The following is an 18,872-nucleotide window of genomic DNA, read 5'->3' on the forward strand; positions in this document are numbered from 1 at the left end:
ACGTCCACTCACCCATCCTTGACAGGTACCTTTGGAGTGCTTCACAGTCCTCCCTGGTTCTCACCACCCTGAACAACTTCATGTCATCTGCAAATTTAGCCACCTCACTGCTTACTCCCAACTCCAAATCATTAATAAACAAGTTAAAAAGCATCAGACCGAGTACTGATCACTGTGGTACCCCACTACTTACCACCCTCCACTGAGAAAATTGCCCATTTATACTCACTCTCCGTTTCCTATTCATTAGCCAGTTTTTGATCCACAAGAGGACTTGTTCTTTTATCCCATGACTATTGAGCTTACTTAGGAGCCTTTGATGAGGAACTTTATCAAGGTAAAAAACATCTATTGGGTCCCCCTTGTTCACATGTTTGTTCACCCCCTCAAAGAACATTAACAGGTTAGTGAGACAAGATCTTCTCTTACAGAACCCATGCTGAGTTTGTCTCAATAGTTATTGTTCATCAATGTGCCTTCTAATTATTTCCTTAATAACAGTTTCCGCCAACTTACCCAATATCGACGTCAGACTAACTGGCCTGTAATTTCCCAGATCTCCTCTGGAACCCTTTTTAAAGATGGGAGTGACATTAGCTACCTTCCAGTCCTCAGGAATGGAGGGAGATTTTAATGAAAGATTACATATTTTTGTAAGGAGATCCACAAGTTCACATCTGACTTCTTTCAGAACTCTCGGATGTATGCCATCCGGGCCTGGTGATTTATCAGTTTTTAAGTTGTCTATTAGTCATAGGACCTCCTCTCTCAATACCTCAATCTGACTCAGTGGGGACCCACTATACTGGTGGGGGGATTCCTCCCCTTATCTCTGTCAATTCTCCTTAAAGCTCAGTGGGGAAGGGGTGGGAGACTCATGGGGGGAATCTCATCTTCCCCCATAGAGGTTCCAGGGTCTACCCAGCAGTGTCAGCAACTGTGCCTTGGAGCTGCTTAAAGCCACTGTGGCCAGGCCTGGAGGCTCCCCCAGAGTGCTCTGCCATGGTGGCCAGCCCTGGGGTGGCTCCCAGAGTACTCCACCGTGGTGGCTGGGCCTAGGGCAGCTCCTGGAGTGCTTCACTGTGGCAGCCCAGCCTGGCACCTCTCCTGAAGTCTGCTGCTCCCCTGGCTGGGCACGGAGCTGCTCCCAGCATCCACCACCACCATCTCTCGGCAAAGAGCTGGACCTGCAGTGTTTCCCTAGAAGTAGCCTTCACTAGCTGTACCAGTAAGTGCATTCTCTTTGCTTATGCTTTTTTTTCCTTTTTCTTTTGGGGGGATTTAAATGCCCTCTGTATTTTTTAAATTACACATTTTTCTGCAAACCTGGGGAGTCCTATGAGTTTGCTGAAAAATCTGTTTAGCATCTGTATAGCCCCAGTCTGTGGATTTAGGTATCCGCAGATGGGGGCCACATGTCCCTAACAGTATATCGATAACCTCAGATCTTTTCAAATGAACCTGTATAAGCATGGGTGGTACAACCAGAGCACCAACGAAATGTGCTCATTTCATCTGCTTGAATTTTAATAAATTTTCTGTGTTGCTGAGCATTAGATCGTACTGCATGCTTTGTGTAAAGTAACCACAAAACCACAGTGAAATAAATGAAAGGTGTCAGAAGAGACAACAAGGCTGACCACTTTCATGAAATATTTTCTCATGATCTCTAGTGATAGCCCTACAGGAAGCCCACATCTTCCCAAGCTAGAAACACCACTACACTAGGTAAGCAGATCTACTCAGAATCTTACTTAGGACTATTCAGTGGGGCTTACTCCCAGGATATTGTATTGAGGATTGCATTGAAAATACAGCAAAATAATATGAAGAGTTCAAGAGCCATGGAGGAATCTTCACCACCACTGAATGACCTTGCCTTACTAGCTTGCTGCTTCTCTCAGCATGTATGCAGACAAAGAGAGGTAGGAGGCATGGCACTCTTGTTTTCTATGCAAGCACTGTGGCATCAAATCCTTCCAAAAGGCATCAAAAATATAGCAGCTTTATAGGGGCTCACAACCCAGGATGTGGAGCCCCACGTCCCACCTGAAGTGTCCAACTCATGGACTGAAGACCAGTGCTTTATGCCAAAGGTAAAGATAAAGGTTCCCTTGCTCGAAAGCCAGTCGAATCCGACTCTAGGGTTGCGGTGCTCATCTCCGTTTCAACGCCGAAGAGCCAGCGCTGTCCGAAGATGTTTCCGTGGTCATGTAGCCAGCATGACTAAACACCAAGGCGCACGGAACGCTGTTACCTTCCCACCGAAGTGGTACCTATTTATCTACTTGCAATTTCTTGCTTTAGAACTGCTACGTTGGCAGTAGCTGGAACTAGATGGGAGCTCACTCCGTCATGCGGCACACTCGGGTCTCGAACTGCTGAACTACCAACCTTCCACAGCTTGCAGTTCAGCGTCTTAACCACTTGAGCCACCGCAGCCAAAGCAAGGCCCAAAAACTGTTCTCTACCTGTCCAGGAGTGCCACAAAACCTCTGCCACACATTTGGCCACTCACGGCTTAGATGTTATGCAAGAGCCAAGTTTTGAACTCTGAACTATCCATTCAGTAGACACCATAATTTCTGTGACACCTTGTAATGCTATCCAGAATTACTTCAGTCTAAGCATTCTATTCTAGGGCTGCTGGGTCTCCCACTCAGGCAAGAGAACTACTGCCTGGCAGCACCAGTCCCTCGCTGCAATCGGGAGAGCAGCGGAGAAGTCACTTCTGGTCTAGGATTCCCCCCAAATCCTACAGCCTGACACTGACATGATGATGTCACTTCTGGATTTAAACCAGAAGTGATGCCCCCACCCCTAAGGTGCCAGTGCTGGGCTGGCAACCCTATTCCATTCAGGTCATTTCACACAGGCTATTTGCCTTGGTTTTAATGCTATTGGGAAACTATTTTTCCCATTTCCCCACATTATAATGGTTTATTCATGCACCTCTCAGGGGCTTTCCCTAATCTTTCCTCAACCCTGCTTTGCTGCAAAGATAGTACAAAACAGAGATAGTAGTAAAGCCTGGATGGCTGCTGGGTGGGCAGGAAAGTTTGGCACCTATTTTCCATGCCCCTACCCCAGTCCCTGCAGGGCTCATTTCCTTCCGCTGGCCTAGGAAGGCTTTTAAAAAGCCCTGGTAACTGAATATCACTATTTATTTATTTATTTCGTTTGATTTTTATCCCGCCCTCCCTGCCAGGGCGGGCTCAGGGTGGCCTACAACATATATGCAATATAGTAAAACACACAGTATTTAAAACAGATAAAACAGTTAAAACCATCACAATTTCAAAGTGCTAACAAGTATAGGTAATAGACGGTGGCGGCATAATAGACTATAGTGACAATCAGTGTTCCCTCTAAGCTGAGTTAGTGTGAGCTAGCTCACAGTTTTTTAGCCTCCGGTTCACACACTTTTGTCTCAGTTCAGGAAGGATGTGGCTCCAGAGCCAACTAATTTATGCAGTAGCAAAATCACTGGCTCACAAATTTCATTACAGTAGCTCACAAAGTAGAATTTTTGCTCACAAGACTCCACAGCTTAGAGGGAACATTGGCGACAATGTATGCATGCAGTGAGAGGTAGGGGGCATGGCGCCCTTGTTTTCTGTGCAAGCACTCTGGCATCAAATCCTTCCAAAAGGAGTAAAAAATATGGCAGCTTTATAGGGGCCTACAACCCCAGGATCTGAAGCGCCACAACCCACCTGAACTGTCCAACTCATAGACTGAAGCCCAATTCCCAATGTTCATTTTTTATAAAGTAACTCTTTAGCATCTTTGATAGCAGAGATGTAAGAAAAGCATCTCTCTTCCACAGAGAGGGCTAGAATTCTACTTAAAAAAAAAACACTTAGGAATTACTAGGACCTGGAACAACTTTTTTTTTGTAATGGAAGAAACCCTGGTGGTTCAGGTGGGGTTACCATTGATAGGGGACCAGAGCAGGGAAATTATGGGGAAACTGCCATCTGGAAGTCCTGTTGCCACTGTGTGTTTTTTATCTGCAGCCACACCAGCAATGGGGCAACTATACAGGCCTGTCCTAATGTGGAAAATACCACAGTTAGTTAACCAAGCTAGGAATCCACACATATTAATTTTTTTAAAAAACACCTGGCGACCTTTTATAAGATATTGGAACAGAATTAAACCCAATGTCAGAGATGAAATTCTGGACTATCTAAATGCTTAGTAGTTTCGGGCAGCCATGTTGGTCTGCAGTGAAACAGCTAGATTAGAGTCCAGTGGGCCCTTAGAGACCAACAAGATTGGGGGGGGGATGAGATTTCAAAAGTCAGGCCCCTTCTTCAGATACACTATGTGATGAAGGACGCTTTGCTTCTCGAAAGCTTAGGCCCTGAAAATCCTGTTGGTCTCTAACCTAGCTGGACTCTAACCTAGCTATTCTAAATGTTTGGTAGTAAAAGATTTATACAGAAGTATTTGCAAAATGTTCAATCATATTGTTTAGTTTAATGTTATTATTCCACGTTGTTCTTGCTGTTTGTTTATTTTTCTTGTTCCTGTTTTTGTACACTTGTATACAAGTATTACAGTAAAAATTTTAAATATGTGATATTAGGACCTATAGTATTTTCGCATGTATACCTTTGAAGGCAGGAAAGCAGAAAAGCCAGTGTATATATCCAAGGAAGCATTTTCCATCGTAAGAGGTAGAGAGGATAAATTCAGATAACTACTCTTTTCTCTGCAATCCAAGCTGTTGCAGAGTTTGTGCAAGCTACTTTTTTGCAGCTTGAGCAAACAGTAGTGGCTATAGAGTTTATTGCACATCTCTTATGTTAACTCTTCCCAACAGCCAGGTTGGCCCAGTTTTGCTTATCTTCCATCCCCACCAAAAAAAAGCTGTGTGCCCAGACCAAATTGAGAGTGGTGACAGTCATTCAGTGCCACATGCACAGTTACTCCTGAGTTTAGCAGGCAGAGAAGAATCATAAATCACCAAAGGGAAGCTGCACATGCTGCTTCTGCTGCTGATAAAGAGGCTGACATTCATCAAAGTGACAAAAATTCCTAAACCCCATCCCTCCTCTGTCCATCTCAAAAACACTATAAATAAGATCTTCTTCCTTGCCCCCAGTAGATCAACAGATCCAAAAAACTGCTGCCTTTGTGCAGGAGATAAGCCTACTTTCCAATTGTGTAGTGGGTTGCCGCATGGACGAACGACAAACAACGACATAGTGCATAGCACGCTTTATTCAGAACACAACAAAGATAAGGAACAACGGCCGGCAGGCCAACTATATACACAACCAGGGGACACACCCCTGGGTCCCATTGGCGGGTTTGAATCTCCCGCCATGGTCCCATTGGTTCCCCCAGTGGAGGGACTAGGATCCTAGTCCCTATTGTTACTCTGGACTGAAGCTCCGGAGTGTGCACTGGCCTCTGGTGGGGGGCCCCTCAGGGTTTTCAAGGCAAGAGAAGGGTTCCCCATTTTACTTGTGCTGAGAACCCTAATCCTGATCTTATGCAGCAAGCACAGGAAAACACAAACTTGGGCTCCTTACACTTTGGCTGAAGAACCAAAACTATCACCGTATATCAAGAGAGTGCATGCAGTTCAGCAGTTAAGAGAACGAGCTAGGAAACCAAAGTGGGAGTTGAAAAACCCTGAATCCAAAGCCTCAGTTCATCCATGAACTGCAAAAAGGCCTTAATCAAGCAAGGCACCATCTCTCATCTCATCCTCCTGTCCATAATGTGGAAATAATAATACATATGAACAAACATATGTGAAGCAGTTGGTAAACTTCATTTATAGTTCATCTTTCTTACTGAGATCCAAGGTGGACTGAAGGTAGAAAGTGCTGTCAAGTTACAGCTGACTTAGGGGGCCCCTCAGGGTTTTCAAGGCAAGAGATGTTCAGAGGTGGTTTGCCATTGCCTGCCTTTGCATAGCAATCCTGGACATCCTTTGAGGTTTCCCACAGAAGTACTAACCAAGTGGGGAAAAAACGGAAGTGGACTAGCGATGGCGGTCGCTCTCTCTGACCTCCGGAGGAGCGATTAGCACACCTGCGACATGGAGGGGTACCACCTCAAGTGGCACCTCCACGGAGCTCTCGGGAAGGGCTCCAAGCCAGAGGGCTTTTGAGGGTTAGCCTCTTCGACGGCTATTTGCTGGAGAATAGAGGCTTCCCTCTGCCCAGACGGTCCGGTTGCTGAGTGGCCTTCGGGCACAAGCTAGTTTGACTGGGGCAAGCGCGAGAGATCCAGCGGAATAACAATGATTGGGAACGAGGTCTGATTTAAGACCGACAATGAACGTGAGTTCTATTTGAGCAGACTGATTGATAAGCAAATACCCCCCCGGGAAAGCGGAGAGCAGGGAGGGATGCCTCCTATGCGCATAAAGAGTCAAGCGAAGCGTAGGGGGTGAGGGGGGAAGCAAACAGCGATTTGTTTTGAAAGACTTATCTGAGTGCCTGCAGCGAAATGATGAGCCCTTCGAGCCTTTGCATAATGGCTTGAATGTGTAAACAAATTGGAAAAATGGCGGCGACACGAGGAAAGTTAAAACCAAAACCGGGTAGTCAGAGCCCGAGGCCAGAGGAAGGAACTGATGTCATGAAGCTGCTAGCGGATATGCTAAAGTCGGTGGTAGAGCAACTCGATGGTATTAACCAGCAGCTGACCTCGTTGAATCAAAACTTCGCTTTACAGCAGCGTCAGTTGGCAGAAACAGACAAGAAAGTGGAACAAGTAACAGAAAAAATAGTAGAGATGGACACCGGTAATAAAAAGATGAAGAAAAGAGTGGGAGAAGTTGAAATAAGGCAAAACCTTCAAGAAAATCGCTTGTTACAGCTCCAAATGGAAAAGGCTAACATGATTCTTAGGTTTTCTGCTCCGTGTGAACGGGGCCAAGGATTTAATTTCTTTTCTTCAAACCAACGGAATTCAGTACAGGTGGGGGATCCCCGAGGGTGTCATCTTTAAAATCAACGATAAAAGAGAGAAGATTGATTCCATTTTTAAAGCCAATGAATTATTGAGACGCCAGCTGGGAACGGGGGAAGAATCTAAGGAGGAAGAAACCAAGTCAAGTGACTCAGCAACCTCTGGATCGGACGAGGACTCTGCAGCTGAAGCGGCTATGGGTGCGACGAAAATTGTGTATGATTTTAGAGACAGAAAGCCAAAGTAAGGGCAGGACTCTGAAAATTGCTCTAAGGACTCTGCGGCTGAAGCAGCTATGGGTGCGACGAAAACTGTGTATGATTTTAGAGACAGAAAGCCAAAGTAAGGGCAGAAGGACTCTGAAAATTGCTCTTTGAAGAAATGAAGATGCTCAGAAAGTCTTCTCAAGATAACTAATTTACTAACATAGAAGCAGTGCAAAGCAAGAACTCTACAAGTATATTGTCTTATTAACAAATGTAATACTAACATTTAGTTTAACTGGGATATGATCTCTCACTCTTGGGTTTTTAGTTAGTCTCTTGGCTTTTTAGTTAGTGTGGGTATCTTTCCTTCATCCATAGATGTAGTCCCTTCCCAATTTTTTCTTTGTAGTTTTGTAGTCTATTGAAAAACAATAAAATTCGGGGGGTTAAAAAAGAAAAGAAGAAGTACTAACCAAGTATAAATCAATGGTGTGACCACATTTGGAATACTGTGTACAATTCTGGTCACCACACCTTCGAAAGGATATTATAGCACTGGGGAAAGAGCAGAATAGGGCAACTAGAATGATAAAAGGGTTGGAACGCTTTCCCTATGAAGAAAGATTAAAGAGGTTAGGGCTCTTTAGCTTGGAGAGATGACGACTGAGGGGTGACATGAGAGAGGTTTACAAGATTATGCATATAAACAAGTTCTCACAATACAAGAACTCATGGGCACTCAATGAAATTGCTGAGCAGTTGGGTTAGAACAGATAAAAGAAAGTACTTCTTCACCCAAAGAGTGATTAACACATGGAATTCACTGCCACAGGAGGTAGTGGCAGCTACAAGCATGGATGGCTTCAAGAGGGAATTGGAATATGGAGCAGGGGTCTATCAGTGGCTATTAGCTACAAGATATAGACTGTGGTCACACACACTAAATAATCCACTTTCAGTGCACTTTCCAACTGGGTTTTACTGTGTGAACTGGCAAAATCCAGTTGGAGAGTGTATTGGAAGTGCATTAGTTAGTGTGCGTGACCACAGCCATAGATAAAAACTCTCAGTCTAGGGCAAGTGATGCTCTGTATTCTTGATGCTTAGGGGAGGCAACAGTGGGAGGATGTTTAGTGCCCTGGCCCCACTGGTGGACCGCCTGATGGCCCCTGTATTTTTGGCCACTGTGGGACTGGATGTGTTGGACTGGATGGGCCATTGGCCTGATCCAACATTGGCTTCTCTTATGTTCTTAAGGCCAACCTTGCTTAGTTTCGGAGATCTAATGAGATCAGGCTAGCCTGGGTCATTCAGGTCAGGGCATTAAAGAATAGAAATTACATTTTTGTCCGTAGATGTTCTGATAGCCTGTCATTCTCAGTTGGGGGGGGGGTTTAAATTCTCTGCTGGATAACATTTGCCGCTTAACAATTAAGATGAAATCTATTTCCATTTAGTATGATTACTACAACCCCTGCCTTCCCATAATAATCTCATGAAGTACTTACATTTTACCAATTTCACAGGATGTATCCATAAAGCTGTTTCCAACCTCTTATAGTTTGGTAATATAAGACAAAATGTCAGAGCAGCAAAAGAAAAAATAAAGGATTCAAATAATCTAAGTGCTACAAAATGCTCCCCGAGGCACCCATTTCTGTGGATAATCAGTTTCCAAGACCTCTGGCCAAAGTATATTTATTTATTTTGTATTTACTTTAGAGATTTCTTTTCTGCCCCATAACCATCAGGCTTCTCAGCAGCAAGAGTACACTACAGAACTCCCCCTCCCACCTCAAACATTTGTAATAATTTCTTTTAGGATTTTTACACATTTTACATATGTATCAAAACCAAATGGTTGAAATCATATCAATGAAGTATTGAATTTTCATCACACGTTCAATGAACTCAACTTTGATGTTAGTCTTGCTGGAGTTCCTATTTGGAAGTCAGAATCCAATTATCAAAGTCCAGGAGATGGATTTTGAAATATCAGATTGCATTTCCAATAATAAAAAAAAAGCCCCAGAGCTACCACAGTGTTTCAGAAGTGCGTATTCAATTCTCTGAGTATGTGCATGCTTTTCTTTGACCTGGTTTCTCAACCCAGTGGGGATGGCTGTGCAGAATCCTGCTTTTGTGTGACCATGCATTGGATTATAGATACAAAAGAGTTTTAGGACTTAATATTTAATAGTGATGGAACATTTGTGTACGAAGTTTGCATATCCCTATGGCTGTGTTCCTACCAATCACTCCTCTATAGAAGTCTCTTCTTCTTTCCAAACAGCAAATTTATATATTTTTTCTGCTCACTGTCATCTTCTTCTACAAACAGACTTAGCTAGTGATGACATGCTGCCATTCTAACGACATACAGCTCTCAGTCACAAGTCTTCATCCCATGCAGAAATCTGAAGCTCCAGTCCTTCTGCGTACATTGAGATTGTTCTTTAAAAAAAACAAACCCCAAAACTCACCTTCATCATAAAACCCAGACTGGATCTGCAGAATCCTAGGAAGAGATTTTGGATCCAAGGAATGGATGAAATTCTTAAGACTGGAGGCCATGGTCTGAGAAGCAGCAGGAAGCCAGAGACTTTAAACAAAAATCACCTCATACGATGTTCTGTATTACCTCCTGCACTTAAAAAAAGCCTGTGAAATGTGAGAGAACTTTTCAATCAAAAGAGGGGAAAAATGCTTTTGCCTTTTTACACAGGAGGCCACTTCCACTGTCTTTCATTTGCGTTGGTGGAAGGCACAGTAGAATTCAGGCGTAAGATTTTAAGAAAGCTATGCTGAACACCTGGGTCTGTATGACTTTGTACTTGTGTCAGTTTGAGCTACAGGAAATCCAGCACATTTTATTTTGTACCAGCACTGAGGGGAGGAGGAGAAAGAGGAGAGGTGAGGGACTTTGTTAACTAGGGTGTGGTTTGAAGCTGCACCAATACACCCAGAAAGATCTTGTCTTAAGCTTTCAAGAGTTTGAAAGCACTGCTGTTTTATTCTTTTTAAAGAAGCCTCAGTGGTCTTTGGAAAGATGAAATTAAATTGGTTTAGGTTTTACAGCAGTTGTTTTGTGGAATGCAGAAAAAAGAAGCGGGGGCCAGTTAAAAGTACAAATACTATCTGAAACCTATGATAACTAGACTGAAATAGCAGGCTAGAGAAAAGTGAGGAGGGAATAGTTTGTTTTGGTCTTAGGCTGATCTCATTAGATCTTGGAAGCTAAGCAGGGTTACCCTTGGCCAGTATTTGGATGGAAGACCTCCATGAAATACCAGGGTCCTGATGCAGAGGCAGGCAATGGCAAACCACCTCTGAATGTCTCTTCCCTTGAAAACCCTACAGGGCCGCCATAATTTAGCTGTGAGTTGATGGCAATTTCCACCACCACCTTTCAAGGAATCAAATGTGATGTAGTAACGGTAGTCTGCCAGGTGTAGAAATGACTGTTGATGCCCATTGTAACAATCCAGCTGACAGGATTTGATAGAGGAGGGATGAGACAGAGATTTATAAAACTATGCTTGGCATAGAGAAAGTGGTTTAACCTACCTTTCTTTCCCAAAATACTAGTAGTTAGGAGACAGGTTAAAATGCATTAAAAAATAAGTACCTCTCACAAACACAGAATTAATTTGTGTAGAGATTGTCATTTAGATGGCTTTAAAAGGACATTAGACACATTCATGGCAGATGGCTCCATCAGTGACATCAAAGTATAACTCTGCGTTCTGATGCAGTGTACCTCAAGATATCAGTTTCTTGAGCTAATAACAGGCTGAGGCTTTAGTCGCTGCCCCCTGGAAGGCCATTGTGCATATTAGGTAAAGGTAAAGGTTCCCTTGCTCGAAAGTCAGTCGAATCCGACTCTAGGGTTGCGGTGCTCATCTCTGTTTCAAAGCCAAAGAGCCAGCGCTGTCAGAAGACGTTTCCGTGATCATGTGGCCAGCATGACTAAACACCAAGGTGCACGGAACGCTGTTACCTTCCCACCGAAGTAGTACCTATTTATCTACTTGCAATTTCTTGCTTTCGAAATGCTAGGTTGGCAGGAGTTGGAACTAGAGACGGGAGCTCACTCCATCATGCGGCACCCGGGTCTCGAACTGCTGAACTGCCGACCTTCCAACAGCCTGCAGTTCAACGTCTTAACCACTTGAGCCACCGCAGCTCCTTTTGTGCATATTAGCAGAAACAAAAAGGGGAAAAAACTGAACCTACCATTTACAACAATTATATATAAAACATTACAATACCAAGGGCTTAAAAGCTTGACCTTACGCGTTTTGGCCAAATAGGCCTTCCTCAGAGGTCATATATATGTGGCATATATATGTGAAATGTGGTGACCAGAACTGTACACAGTACTCCAAATGAGGTCGCACCTTCTTTGATTGTGTTGTTAAACTCCAATACTTTTAAGTTTACCCACACTGCTTTTTACTGGTGAATACTGTGGCAACACAATCAAAGAAGGAAATTTTTGGACCACAAGTCTACTTTATAATCACTGGGCTAGTGATAGCACTTTAAAGGCCTTATGTGCATATTGACCCTGTGCCTGGTGATTTTATTTTTGAACAATTTACTTTATGGTCCTTATTGAATTTATACTTTGTATATATTCTTGATTGTGTGTATGTGAATATATGTATTAGCCATTTTGCCACATATATATGACCTCTGAGGAAGGCCTATTTGGCCGAAACGCGTAAGGTCAAGCTTTTAAGCCCTTGGTATTGTAATGTTTTATATATAATTGTTGTAAATGGGCCCCTGTATATGTTTTAAAAATTGTTATTAATAAATACATGTATCTTTTTCCATTGTGCATATTAAACCATTTGTCTCATCCAGCAGGGCACTTATTATTTTAGCAGTGACATCTTCTGGTCATAGGTCACACCAACTATTTCATAGAGCTTTGTACATGTTGTGTATTTATAAAGTACTGAGACTGAGGCATAGCGTAGTGATTTCAGCTCATACTTTATTAGTTTAATGGAGAACTTGAGATAACTTGCGGGACCCACGTCCCACTTATATTTTTGTTCAAACCACACCCAACACACACACACACACACACACTCCCGTGATAGGCTATACACAGTACTACTTTCACTAACTGGTTCCCTTTAGGATCCAGACTGGCTGATTGGCGAGTCCTAGGATCCTCTGTTTCTATTGTTCTCAGAAGCGAAGCGAAGCCGGCCACGTGTGAGCTCGACCACGTGTGCAGTCTCGCTTGGTATACAACACCCCTCCCCCCTAGGTCCAGATCCCCCTCTAGAAAACATAGTCCCCGAGATAAGGGGGCTTCCGCCTCTCCCTAGTGGAGCGGTATACCTCTGGAGCTGGGGCCGTGTTCTCAGGTGCTGTTCTTGTTGGTGCTGGAGGAGACAAATCTACTTCTGGGCCCGCTGCAGTGGCGGGTGTGTTGTGTTGTTCTTCGTTGCTTGGTGGCTCTGTGGTTACACTGTCATCACCTTCAGGCAGAGCACTTGGCCGGGGCCGCATTGGAGCAGATGCCTCAGGTTCTCTGGGGTCCGGATCCTTGGTCTCACTGTCTGCGGGGAGGAGATGGCGGCATAGCTGATCTATGTGCCGCCTCAATAGTTGACTGTCTTCACTGGAGACCTCATAGGAGAGTGGCCCTGTCACCCAGATGACTCTAGCTCTGTGGTTACACTGTCATCACCTTCAGGCAGAGCACTTGGCCGGGGCCGCATTGGAGCAGATGCCTCAGGTTCTCTGGGGTCCGGATCCTTGGTCTCACTGTCTGCGGGGAGGAGATGGCGGCATAGCTGATCTATGTGCCGCCTCAATAGTTGACTGTCTTCACTGGAGACCTCATAGGAGAGTGGCCCTGTCACCCAGATGACTCTAGCTCTGTGGTTACACTGTCATCACCTTCAGGCAGAGCACTTGGCCGGGGCCGCATTGGAGCAGATGCCTCAGGTTCTCTGGGGTCCGGATCCTTGGTCTCACTGTCTGCGGGGAGGAGATGGCGGCATAGCTGATCTATGTGCCGCCTCAATAGTTGACTGTCTTCACTGGAGACCTCATAGGAGAGTGGCCCTGTCACCCAGATGACTCTAGCTGATCCAGAGGGGACCCCATGCGTAGTTCTGGGCATACACGGGGTCCCCTGGGAAGAACCCTCGTGGGGCCTCCTGATCTTCTGGGGCTGCACTGTGTTCTGGGGCCCTGTCTGGATGGAGGCAGTCCAGCCAGGTCATCAGGCACCAGCCCATGAGGAGTTTGGCTAGACTGCAGCCAGTGGTTTTGTGGGGGGGTCATGTGCTGGCTAAATAGGAAGGTGGACAGCTTGTAGTCCCAGTCCCCTGATCCATGTGGCCAGGGCCTCTTTCATGGTTCTGACCATGCGCTCTGCCTGGTTGTTAGTTGCCGGGTGAAACGAAGTGGAGTGTATGTGCCTTATGCCATAGTATTGCACAAACTCCTGAATCTCCTTGAAGGTGAAGGCTGTGCTGTTGTCAGATACCAAGAAGTCAGGGATACCATGGGAACTAAATATCCGCCACATTGCATGGATGGCTGAGCGGGAGGATGTGGACAGGGCTGGCACCACCTCCAACAACTTAGTGTAAGCATCTACTAATATAAAGAAGATCTGTCCCTGAAAAGGGCCCGCAAAGTGCAAACGTAGTCGTGCCCAAGGCTTGTGTGATGACTCCCATGGCTGCACCAGGGCTTAAACCAGCTCCGGTCTTGACTCCTGACTTGACGCTTCGCTTTCTCTTTGATTTCACTGTCCAACCCCAGCCACCACACATATCTCCTGGCCAGGGCTTTCATTCTGACTATTCCCGGGTGGTTCTCATGTAGGGTGGTGAGTACTCCGTTTTGCAGAGGTTTGGATACCACCACCCGACTGCCCCACAGTAGTCACCCTTTGTGGGAGGACAACTTGTCCTTATGAGATGAGAATGCATAAACTCAGGTCCCACCTGGCCCGTGCGCCACCCCCTCCCCACCCAGTCCAGGACCCGGGAGAGGAGGTGATCCTTGACCGTGTGGCATGACACCTCCGCCACCCGGACTGGATGGTCTGGCAGGGCCTCCAGCAGAGCAATGTGGTGAGCTGGGGCTGGGTTGGGATCAGAGGAAGGCAATGGGAGGCGGATCAGAATATAAGCATGGCTCATCGCTTTGCCGGGGTGGTGGATGAGCTCATATTGGTACCCCGCCAGGAAGATGGACCAGCGCAGCACCCTAGGGGACAGCATCTGCGGGGTCTGGCGGTCTGGGGTGAGCAAGACCAAGAGGGGTTTGTGGTCAGTCACCACCATAAAGGCCTGGCCATAGAGATAGTCATGATTTTTTTTTCACACTGGCGATGATCGCTAGGGCCTCTTTATCAATTTGGGCGTAATTGCATTCTGCCACCGATAAGCTGCGAGAGTAATAGGCAATGGGGAGCTTGCGACCCTCTGCCAATCTGTGTCCCAGGACTGCCCCCGCCCCAGACAGAGAAGCATTGCAAGCCAACACTACTGGCAGTGCCTCATTGAAGTGGGCGAGGACAGTGTTGGAGGACAAGAGTTCCTTGACCACCCGGAAGGCGGCAGCGTGTTTGGGACCCCAGACCCAGGGAGCATGCTTATCGAGGAGGTGGTGAAGCAGCTCAGCCACAGCAGCCTTGTGGGGCAGGAACGAATGGTAAAAATTTAAAAGTCCTAAAAAGGCTTGTAGTTCCGCCTTGGAAGAGGGCGGGGGTGCATCCACAGTGGTACAAATCTTGTCCCGAGTGGGGTGGATTCCTTGGGCATCAACAGCAAACTCCAAGAATTCCACCCGTGGCACCCCCAGGAGGCACTTTTCATGCTTCACCTTCAGGCCGGTGGCGTTGAAGCACCGGAGCACCATCTGGAGAAGGGTCGCGAAGTTCTCAGAGTCTGGTGCCGCCATTAAAACATCAGCAAAGAAAGGCTGGACTCCTGAGATGCCTTTGAAGAGCTCACCCCAAATTGAAGTCGCCTAACTCTGAAAGCCCCCCTATGTCACAACAGGGCCAGTGGGGCAAGGCAGAGAGGGGGAGTTCACAGTCCAGTCCGAGAGTCAAGCCAGAGAGAGAGAGCAAAATAACCAGAGCAACAGTCACATAAAGCCAGGCCGTAGTCAGTGTTACTGAGAGGCAGAGTCCAGATAAGCAAGTGTCAAAGTCAGGGTGCAGAGCCAAGGATCAAGAGCCAGGGGGTCGTCAAAACACGGATTAGAGTCAGGAGCCAGGAAATCAGTCAGTAGACGGATACCAGGAACAGAGTCAGAGGTGCAGAGCTTCTGGTCCGAAGGATGAGTTTGCCAGCACGATTAGCCAGCAGTCAGCAACTTATTAAATTAGCTCGCTGGGTTGTTAACTCATTAGTGCCTCATTAGCACTGCCTCGCGAAGTCCTTGATCCCACTAGAACTCTGGGCTTATTGGTCTCTAGCCCCGCAAATGTGCCTCTTTGCGTCTGGTTGCCAAGTCCCAGCATCTCTGATCCCTCAGCTGGTCGACAAGTGGTGGGGCATCAGGTGGCATGCTGCTGGGGCCAGGCACCGCCTGATCGGTTTCAGGTGCAGGCATTTCTGGAAGCTGGTGCTCATCCTTTTCGGTACTTAGGTTTGGCAAAGACTCCCGTGCCTCCGATGGTGTTAAAGGCATGGAGTCCTCAGTTTCAGAGCTCCCAGGTGCCGGGGCAGGGGCAGGCATGACACCCTATGGGTCACTATAGTTTGGGCCTCAGTGGTGGCTTCGTCCACCGGCAGCTGTTGGTATGCTTGGGCCAAATTCAGCTTCCCGAAAACCCGTGCCCCTGCCAGAGATGCCAAGACATGACTGACCACCGGTACTGGGTATGCGTGGTCCTGGAGTGCCTTGTTAATTGTACACTTATAGTCGGCACAGATTCTGACATCCCCATTGGGCTTTACAGGGGTGACTATGGGGGTTTCCCACCGGGCATGCAGCACGATTTATAGCACCCCCTATTCCATGAGGCGGTCTAGCTCTGCCTCAATCTTGGGCAGTAGTGTGAACGGGGGTCGCCTGGCCTTCATCTGGATGGGCCTCACCATGGTGTCTAGTTCAAGGGCCACCAGGGGTCCGGAGTAGCAGCTGAGCATGTGTCAGCTATGCTGCCATGGGGGTTGGGGAGTTCATTCTGTGTCTTGATAATTGCTATTGCATTCCTATCCCTGCCGTTATGCCTTTGCTGAAACGCTTATCTCTACAGATGTGCAGGAGGAGTTTGTGTTGTCTGGAGAGCTCCTATGTACCGTGAGAGACTCCAAGTTCTCAGCTTTAGCCACCTAACGGTTGCCTGACTTATCCCGCGCGTGGGAGGGTGCCTAATTGGCCAATGCCATGGGGGGGTGCATACGAATACCCTATATTCTATTATGCTCTACTGGCTGTGGCCATTCTTAACAGTGCCTGTGTTACTGCATCTATAGCTTTGCAATAAAAGTATAACCGTTCCTGAATGCGCGTACTTCGTTGTTAGCTGTGAGTTCTGACAGCATGCCATCAAACACCCTCGGAAACTCATCACAGACTGAGTTAAAGTTCTGTGGCCATACGTGGCTTATGCCCGTCACCCCAAAACCCAGCAGGCCAAACCACGAGAGTCCCAGGAGGCTCATGAGCAGCCATGACTCAGGAGGCAGCACGTGGCAGAGGGTTGCCTGGAGTGGTGCAGGGTGCGGTGACTGGAGAATTGGTGCGCAGTGTGGTGCTGGACCCAGGGGCAGTGATGCAGGGCAGGGCATCTTGGTGGTCGGAGCGTGGTGCAGTGCTCGTGTCTGCGTTGGAGTTCGGCTCGCTCATCGAGATCCCACCATCGCCAGTATAAAGTACTGAGACTGAGGGATAGCGTAGTGATTTCAGCTCATACTTTATTAGTTAAATGGAGAACTTGAGATAACTTGCGGGTCCCACGGCGGGTCTCGTTCAAACCACACCCAACACACACACACACTCCTGTGATGGGCTTTACACAATACTACTTTCAGTCACTGGTTCCCTTTAGGATCCAGACTGGCCGATTGGCGAGTCCTAGGATCCTCTGTTTCTATTGTTGTCGGAAGCGAAGCTCAGCCGGCCACGTGTGAGCTCGACTGCGTGTGCAGTCTCGCTTGGTATACAACAGTATTGATATGGACATATCTGGACACGTAGCACTAAGGAAGCCATACGGTCTTGCGCACCTTCAGGATTTAGAACAATAGCCAACTCAGATCCTAGTGGGGACCAATAGGTTTGCCCGGATCCTAAGGTTGACTTATGATGGACTCTTACATTGTAAATAGCCAATCACGGGAGTGGGGTGTGTGTCGGATGTTGTGTGCTGCAGGGTTCAAACCCAGCTAGTTTGTCCTTTAGTTGAGCTGAACTTCACTAATAAACATGAGCTAATCACTTGCTACGCGTCTGAACCCAGTACATTATAGTACACAAACCCAAGTTTGTTTCCATTCTGACAAATTGTGGGAGTTCCATATTGCTGACTCCCAAGCCTCTTGGTTCTTGTCCATCGTAGTTCATTTGGAAATGTAGTCCCAGTTTTCTGAGACAAAGGCAGATTTATAAAAGATCTAAATAAAAATAATAAATTAATTGATATACATTAGATGTAGGCTGGAATAGTTTCTGTCAAGGAGCTCAAGCCTGAACCCCATGGGTCCCCAGGACTGTTGTACACAAGTAACCAGACTGATATTTATTTTTAAAAGAAATTTATAAAGCTTTTTTTCAATTACAATCAGATTAAGAATAAATTCTATAGCCAACACGGCACTCATAAAATCATGAATCAAGAAAACAAAGAAACTAGCACAACAGTGTAGGACTTGTGTTAGACAGCACAAACCTTAAGTTCCAAAGTCGAAGGCCAATGCTGAGACATTCTCTCCATTGCCAGTAATTGCAGTTCAGATTGTAGTTCAGGCCTTTGGCACATCAGGATCTCAGCTAGTATCTCTCTTTCTGGGCCTTAGTTTTTGGGCTTTTTTTTTTTAGTTTTTGAATTATAGTTTTTGGCCCAGCAACATCAGGTGAGGATGACATCCAATCAGAGCTTGTTCTTTAGAGAGGCTTCTAGAACATTACCTCATCTCACCTCTAGCCCTCCTCCTGCTGTCCTACAGGCAGCAGGTTCTCATGGGAAGCAACTCACGCCATCTCCACTTCTGGCTTTGAAGATGATGAGAACTTAGGGCTGCCAAGTGGGGGCGGGGGCGGGTAAACCCCCGCTTTGGAGGCCCGATTTCTGCCGCCGTGGAATCGGGCCCTGGGGGAACTCCGCCCCCCAAAGCGCAGCATGGCTGCGTCACCAGAGGTGACGCAACCACGTCAATCACATTGGGGGCGTGGCCCCGATAGTCGGAGGGAAAACTCTATGGTTTTCCCTCCGACGATCGGGGCCACGGCCTCAACGTGATCAACGACGCGCGTCACTTCCGGTGATGTGCTGGTGGCGCACGCGCGCTTTGCGTGCACACACACACAACAAGGGACGGCTCCCAGAGCGTGGCGAGGCTCTCCCGCCAGTGAGTAAAATTCGCTTGGCAACCCTATAAGAACTGTTCAGGCCAAAAAAAAAAAATCAGTAACACCTGGAGGATGAACTAGGCCTCTTACTATTCACATTAACCTTTGAGGGGGGAGGTGCTTTGCCTCACATTTTCCTACAAGGGAAGCATGCTT

At 46.7% G+C, this 18,872-nt stretch overlaps 1 protein-coding gene across 1 annotated transcript in view; it reads right to left on the reverse strand.

Moving 5' to 3' along the window:
* THEMIS (thymocyte selection associated) overlaps positions 1-9,719 on the reverse strand; it is a 32,966-nt gene extending 23,247 nt beyond the window's left edge. Inside the window, exon 1 of the mRNA XM_015416767.1 lies at positions 9,629-9,719. Within this exon, the coding sequence (XP_015272253.1) occupies positions 9,629-9,719 (91 nt within the window). The remainder of the gene's footprint in view (positions 1-9,628) is intronic.
* Positions 9,720-18,872: the final 9,153 nt, after the last annotated feature.

This window comes from Gekko japonicus, unplaced genomic scaffold (genome assembly GCF_001447785.1).
Source record: "Gekko japonicus isolate JY-2015 unplaced genomic scaffold, Gekko_japonicus_V1.1 scaffold92, whole genome shotgun sequence".
Lineage (NCBI taxonomy): Eukaryota > Metazoa > Chordata > Lepidosauria > Squamata > Gekkonidae > Gekko > Gekko japonicus.